The following is a 6,870-nucleotide window of genomic DNA, read 5'->3' as shown; positions in this document are numbered from 1 at the left end:
ATACTGCATCATCAATACTGCTGTTTTAATACTGCATCATCAATACTGCTTCATCAATACTGCTGTATCAATACTGCTGTATCAATACTGCATCATCAATACTGCATCATCAATACTGCATAAATACTGCTGTATCAGTGTGTATCAGTGTGTGTGTATCAGTGTGTGTGTATCAGTGTGTGTATCAGTGTGTGTATCAGTGTGTGTATCAGTGTGTGTATTTGTACCTGGTGTGTTCTTGTTGCCTTGTTTACCCACAAGCCCTCTGGCTCGGATCACCTCTACGTCCAGACGCTCCTTCCTGTACACCATCCCGATCTGGATGTCACCTGACCACCAAACAGCCAATCAGAGGAGCTTGTATTATTGACCTTGTTTGTCTATGTAAAGGTTAACATTAGCTAACATTAGCTGGCTAACATTAGCTGGCTAACATTAGCTAACATTAGCTAATGACTTTGCAGTAACGTTATGGTTAGTAACTAACTGGTCGATATGATGTCATAGATTACAGTCAGATAGTTTTTCAAGTATAAATAAAGTTCTGATTGGTCATTACCCATAGGGGGAGTGGCCAGAGTCTGTCGTCCAGCCAGCTGGGCGGGGCCTAATCCCTCCAGGAATCCAGTGAACTGTTTGTCCGACGCCAACTTTACTCCCGGGAATATCAAACTTAATCCACACAGACAAATAAAAGAAATGTAACTAATCACAGAGAGAAAATATCCTTAAATATTGAATAATGATAATAATAATAATAATAATAATAATAATAATAATATTTAACAGAACAAAAACTCATCCGTACGCTCCCGGTTTGGGTTCCTCGGCGTCCGGGTCGCGACTCTGCTGTCGGGTGAAACGAGATTTAAACTCGATGGCCAAACCGGTTTCGACACTCCTCTGGACAGGAAGTCTCACCACCTTCTTCTTCTTCTCCTCCTCTACACAGACAGACAGACAGACAGACAGAGAGAGAGACAGACAGACAGACACAGACAGACAGACACAGACACACAGACAGACAGACAGACAGACAGACAGAGTGAATACGAGCTGAATCAACCAATCAGAGCTGAGATCTCTGTATCACAGGTTCTGGTTCTGACCCTCGGGGTTAAGCTGTGAGGCGCTCTGACTCTTCTTCCCAAGTCCAACCATTCCCATCATCTTGGCGCCGAAGCTCGAGCGTCGCTTTTTGTCGTCGTCGTCATCATCATTTCTCCCCAGAGAACAGATTTCTCCTCCGACGCTCGACGACTTGGTGAGAGGAGCTCCGGACGCCGCCGGCGCCGCCCTGTGGGGGGAGAGACCTGTCAGTCTCCTGAGAGGGAGGGGGGGCATAAAGGGGCAGGAGGAAGTGGGCGGTGTCACTACTGTTGATATGATGAATAGTCTGGAGCGCCTCGTTGGTCAATGGCTTACTTTGAAGGCTCAGGCTCCTCCTCTGCTTCCTCCACTGATTCACTCTTATGCAGCGAGGCTCCGCCCTCCGCCACCACTTCCTGTGTTCCCTCCAACCCCGAGCCCAACTCCATTGATTGGCCCTGCACAGCCTCCCCCCGACTGATGAGCCAATGAGAGAACAGCATGCATAGAGATGGAGAGTGACACATGCTAACACATGCAAACATAAACTGGATCATGCTAACAAACAACATGCTAATGTAAACATTCTAATATCATGCTATCTGATACTGAAGGTCACACCGTCTCTGATGGACTACAGTGTAAATCCTCGGCCTGTGATTGGCTGCTGGTCTCACCTGATCCTGCGGACAGCTCTGATGTCACTGGACATGGCCGACACGTCGCTGACATCACTGTCTGAGGATTTAAAGGACAGACTGTCTCTCATCTGGAGACAGACAGAGGATGGGTGAGCAGTGTGACATCATCAGTGATGTAATGTGTCATATGATGATGATGATGATGTTTACCTTCGATGGGTCCTTCATCACACCTGCAGACAGAAGAGGAGGGTTATTACCACGTTCTGATGTCATAGCTCACAGTAACACAGAAGTGACATCACAGCTGACAGCTGATCTCATTGTTATCTGATATAATGAAGCCAGTTACAGTTATTGGGATATTAATATTTTACTGTCATTGTTTTTAATGGCCCGTCAATGGGAGTCACATATACTCATCAAAATGTAAAATACTTAACATGCTAAAGTTATCAAACCTGGTACACAGGTACCCCATGGAGATTATATATTAAAGCATGTATATGTAAGAGCACCACCACATGGTTGTTTATTACATGTTTTGAATTGTAAAACTTTAAAAAATCTGAATACATCACCCGTCCTACAGAGCTGAAATGTTTTCAGCACATCCACTGAATAATGACAAAGTTTGCCCCACTGCAACGTCTATTCAGAAGTCTGTAACGAAGACACTCCGACAGGGAGATTATTTAGCCTCCTGACTCTGCAACAACACTTGGACTTTACAATAAAATGGATGCCGAAGGTAAAGCGGATGAAGCAGGCATCTCTCCCCAAATGACCAACTCCGCTGGCAGCTCTGACACACCTACTACTACACTTCCTGGAGTAGGGTTCACACAGTGCAGGGTTTTTGGAAGGTTGGGATTTAATCAGATTGATGGATGATTGTGGCTGTTGAATGTGGGAAGCACGAATGAACTCTTAACAATTGGGCCGTGATGTAATTCTGCTCTATATTCTTCAAAAAATGCTAAATCCCCACCATCTTTCTTTGGATACGAGATATCACATGTTTCTAGCTGCATTCAGATTGGTCACATGATGAGTGATCACAAATGTCTTACTCTAATTAGTACTGCAATCACAATATTTTCTTTTTTGGAAAATGTTTGATCAAACATCATAAAAATATTATAAAAATACCTGACACCAGCAGAATGATGTGTGATGTTTTGTTGCAGCTAAACAGAGGTCAGTGCTGTAGATACAGGTCAGAGGTCTGTACTGTCTATCAATTAATATAATAGTAACCATAATGATATTATTACTACATTTAGTTTCAGTGAAGTCCAATAATTTGACAGTAACTTATTATCTAACTTATTATCTTTACCATTATCCCTTTTGAACACAGTATTCAATTAAGGTTATTGTTAGGGTTAGCTGAGCCTGTGAGCAGTGGTAGCTGTGGCAGCAGCGTGTATTGTCTTCAGGAAATACTAATATTCTAGTTAAAATTTTTGTTTATTAAAGGTCCAGTGTGTAACATTAATGCAATATAATATTCATCACTATTTAGGGTTAAGGTCAGTGCCACCCGTATAAGTAGAGTAAAATAGACCATACCTGCGTTTATGGTCCTATTTTATCTACTTATGCTTAAGGGGGGTACCTTGGATTGACACTCATTCTCCGTCCGTCCATCCTCAATGCACAAACTCAGATCAAACTGTCAAACAGTGCTGATCAGATATTGATCCAGATTCTGTTGTTGACTATTTCTCTCCTCAAATCTGTTCACAAACACATTTTACACATTTTACTGCATTTTAATCTAGAATACCAGATCCTGTGTGAGCTCCGAACCGCCATTGTTTCCAAACCAACAGCAGCCAATGAGAGCAGCTCAACTCGCTGTACATGACCTCAGCTGGCTGCTAAACACAGAGACGACCATGAAGCCCAACTGGAGGCTCCAAAGCTCCACAGACCGATAAGGGATATCACCATAGGGTCATGCCTGGCACCACCAGTAACAGCAAGGTCGAAATGTTTACAGTTTATTTACTGTGAAACAAACAACTAATATCTGCTGATGAGATGAAAACAGGGAGAAACAATGTCTACCTTCTCTGCTCGCTGGTAATAGCTCTCCTTCAAATCACAGTGGATGGATGATGGATGACAAATGGAAAACAAAAGATCAACCCGACAATCTAATCACACAAACCATTTCAAGATGATCAATATACCGGTCGATTAGACATTATTGATCATTTGAATTGAGTATTGACATACAACATTTAATTTGAGTCAATAAAGACAATTCTCACTGAAAAGGAAGTTAGGAAAGCTAACTATTAGGGGCATGCTCCTTTTCCTTCTAATACGATCCGATCTGTATCCAGATGGCGTACAATACAATCGAGTAAAGATGCATTTTAATACGGAAAAATTGGATATGATTCAATCTGATCAATTCAATTCTTAACATTTGTTTAATGTAAACATGCATTTTCCATTCAAAATGAAAATAAGACAATTCTACAAAAGTGACATTGTTTACCTTCAAATACATATATTTTATAAAATACCAGGAATCTATTATTGTCTTTATGGGACAAAATGGAAGACAAATGCCGTCTCACCAGGTGAGAGTTTCGATCTGTCGTGCTACCGCACGAGGTAATTACTGTCCGACAGATCTTACAGATGGACAGACTTTTGTCCAACTTTCAAAACTTTAGATTTTAGATTTGATGGTGTTCTATAAATCATGTCAGCATTGTCGTGCAACGTTCCTCTAATCGCTCTTGTAGCGAGACCCTGGTGTTGACCTTTGATCTTTCAGGAAAGTGGAGACACTGTTAGCAGCAAAGCTCCAACAGATTCAAAACTTTAGAATTGGACCATTGACCAGTTCATGGTACATTTAGATCCATCCAGGGGTCGGTGTACCGATGTAGTTGCAGCTATAAGGTTAAAACAGATTTCTGACTTGTATCTGTGAATCTTTACAGTGCTACTAACTATGTAAATGTACCCTTCCTTAGCCTACAACAATAGCTACATACAATAGCTAGTTAGCTAATGTTAGCAGAATGCTAGCTAATAAGCGAACAAACTAATCTACTTCAATTATTAACAGTAGGATGGACGGGTCACTAAAGTGGCAGAGACATGGGGGGTGGGTGGTTGGGCTAACAGGTGGTACCGTACCATTGGCTGTTTTCTTCTGCTGGTCCTCCCATGTGACCTCTGCATCACAGCAGAGAGACAGGTTTGGTCAGACTACAGTGAGGATCCTTTGGGTATCAAACCTGTTAAATCCTAGTACTCATCTACACATGAACCATCTACACCTGATCCACCTACACCTGATCCACCTACACCTGATCCATCAACACCTGAACCATCTACACCTGATCCATCAACACCTGAACCATCTACACCTGATCCAACTACACCTGATCCATCAACACCTGAACCATCAACCTGGACAACACCTGATCACTTTAACAAGGATCAGCTAAACATCATCAGATCCACTTGAGACTCTCACTTGCCTTTTCTGGTCCCTCCAGGTGTTGCTGAGCGTCGGTCTGGCTCTGACACGGGCAGGTGGGATGTGATGACATCAGCGTATGTAACAAAGATCAACACAGGGATGAATGAATGACTGAAGTCATACTGGAGAAGAGACAGTATTTACCACCTACTTCTTCTACTGGTTCTACTGGTTCTACTTGTCTAGACTGGTTTAGACACATCAAATCTCTGATGTACACACCTGGAGTCTGTGGAGGCGGGGCAGGGGAGGGGCCAGGGATAGGTGTTGGGGCAGGAGTCGATGCAGGTGCAGGAGGAAGGATGGGTTCAGGAGGTGGCTGGGATTGGACTACAGGGGCTGGGGGCAGGACTGGAGCTGTTGCCTGGACAGGGGGCGGAGCATGAGCAGGAGTTGGAGCAGCAGGCAGGATTTGGGAAGCTGTTGGGTCAGGTACAGGGGCTATGGATAGGGCTTGGACAGGTGCTGTAGCTGGGGGTGGGGCTTGGACAGGTGCTGGAGCTGGGGGCGGGGGTTGGACAGGTGCTGGGGGTGGGGCTTGGGCAGGTGCTGTTGCAGATGCTGGTGTAGGAGGTGGGGCTTGAATGCGTATGACAGGAGGCGGATGATTATTGACAGGGGGAGGGGCTTGTTTGTGTGCAGTGGGAGGGGCCTGGTGGTGCAGAGTTGGAGGGGCTATAGTTGGCACTCCTGTTGTGGGCGTGGTAAGAACTGATAGAAATGACATGAAAAACAAAAGATGATCAGATGAATGAAAACAGACAATGAGATGATGAATGGTCACATGACAAGTTTTTACTTCTACTGTTACTGATTAAACAGTTTGTTGTCAGAAATTCAGAGAAATAACAAGAATAAAGTCTCAGATGAGACTAACCCTAACCCTAATCCTAACCTAAAGGACCAGAAGGACGTGTTTCAGGCCCTGTCTCTGAATTTCTGAACACTTCCTGTCACCTTCCAGAACGACCTCTTGCAACTGTTCAAGAGCAGTTAGCTGGAAGTCTGTGTCCAGGTGAACTGGAAGAACTGGACTGGACCTGAAGGTCTCAGTCTGCTTCAAACTAATTCTTTTGGATCGTCCAAAAACATCTGAAATTTGGTTTGTTACACAGAACCATGTGGGAAGTCGTTGTCGGAAACTGTTTGCAAAAGGCAGGCCTTCAGATTCCCTTTTTTTAATTCCCACATTGTCCTGAAGTCTAGAATTCAGGATTTACAGACACTAAAGCGCAGTAACTGCAGCCGAAGCCCTGAGACAGCGAGGGAGAGCGCAGCAACTGCACTTACTGCAGGTTGGATTCTGGAGTTACTGACATTTTTACATTGTTGTCTCTCTGAGTGAGAATTAACTTAGTGAGTTTTTAATTTCTTTAACACATCCCTGTTTGATATCAAACATGTACAAGACAAACTATAACAACATTGTCCTTTCTACTACAACAAGGAAGAACTGTTCTACAGTAGTTCTAAGCTGGCAGGTAAACCACTCAGGTGTTACAGTCTGTACCTGTCTGCACAGTGTCAAATGGTTCTCCTCCATCTGAAACACAAAACCCACTGTTACACCACCATCCCCGGTGTCCACTTTAGTTCCAGGCGTTCACAGTTTGTTCATGTTAA

At 43.6% G+C, this 6,870-nt stretch overlaps 2 protein-coding genes across 2 annotated transcripts in view; both read right to left on the bottom strand.

The window, feature by feature from the left end:
- The window catches only part of LOC118342664 (regulating synaptic membrane exocytosis protein 2-like), a gene marked incomplete in the record, with an annotated part of 17,295 nt that overhangs the window by 1,434 nt on the left and 8,991 nt on the right, over positions 1-6,870 (bottom strand). The window contains 6 exon segments of the mRNA XM_035681276.1: positions 228-329; positions 560-672; positions 809-944; positions 1,110-1,297; positions 1,767-1,858; positions 1,941-1,963. Coding sequence (XP_035537169.1) covers positions 228-329; positions 560-672; positions 809-944; positions 1,110-1,297; positions 1,767-1,858; positions 1,941-1,963 — 654 coding nt within the window.
- Positions 5,120-6,180, bottom strand: LOC118342674 (extensin-like). The gene is made up of 2 exons (XM_035681289.1): positions 5,470-6,180; positions 5,120-5,287 (listed from the first exon to the last, which is right to left on the bottom strand). The coding sequence occupies exons 1-2, from the start codon at positions 5,972-5,974 to the stop codon at positions 5,238-5,240; spliced, it is 555 nt and encodes a 184-aa protein (XP_035537182.1). The 5' UTR covers positions 5,975-6,180; the 3' UTR covers positions 5,120-5,237.

This window comes from Morone saxatilis, unplaced genomic scaffold, assembly GCF_004916995.1.
Source record: "Morone saxatilis isolate NCDOM2014 unplaced genomic scaffold, NCSU_SB_2.0 Contig9, whole genome shotgun sequence".
Taxonomy (NCBI): domain Eukaryota; kingdom Metazoa; phylum Chordata; class Actinopteri; family Moronidae; genus Morone; species Morone saxatilis.
Note: the sequence above shows the minus strand (reverse complement) of the source record. Positions and strands in the feature narration are given on the sequence as shown.

Bases quoted from the DNA above. Each gene is read 5' to 3' on its own strand.
- LOC118342674 (XM_035681289.1), bottom strand. From the start codon at position 5,974: ATGTCATTTCTATCAGTTCTTACCACGCCCACAACAGGAGTGCCAACT. The intron at 5,288-5,469 runs GTGTGTACATCA...TGCCCGTGTCAG, and splicing joins CCCGCCTCCACAGACTCCAG to AGCCAGACCGACGCTCAGCA.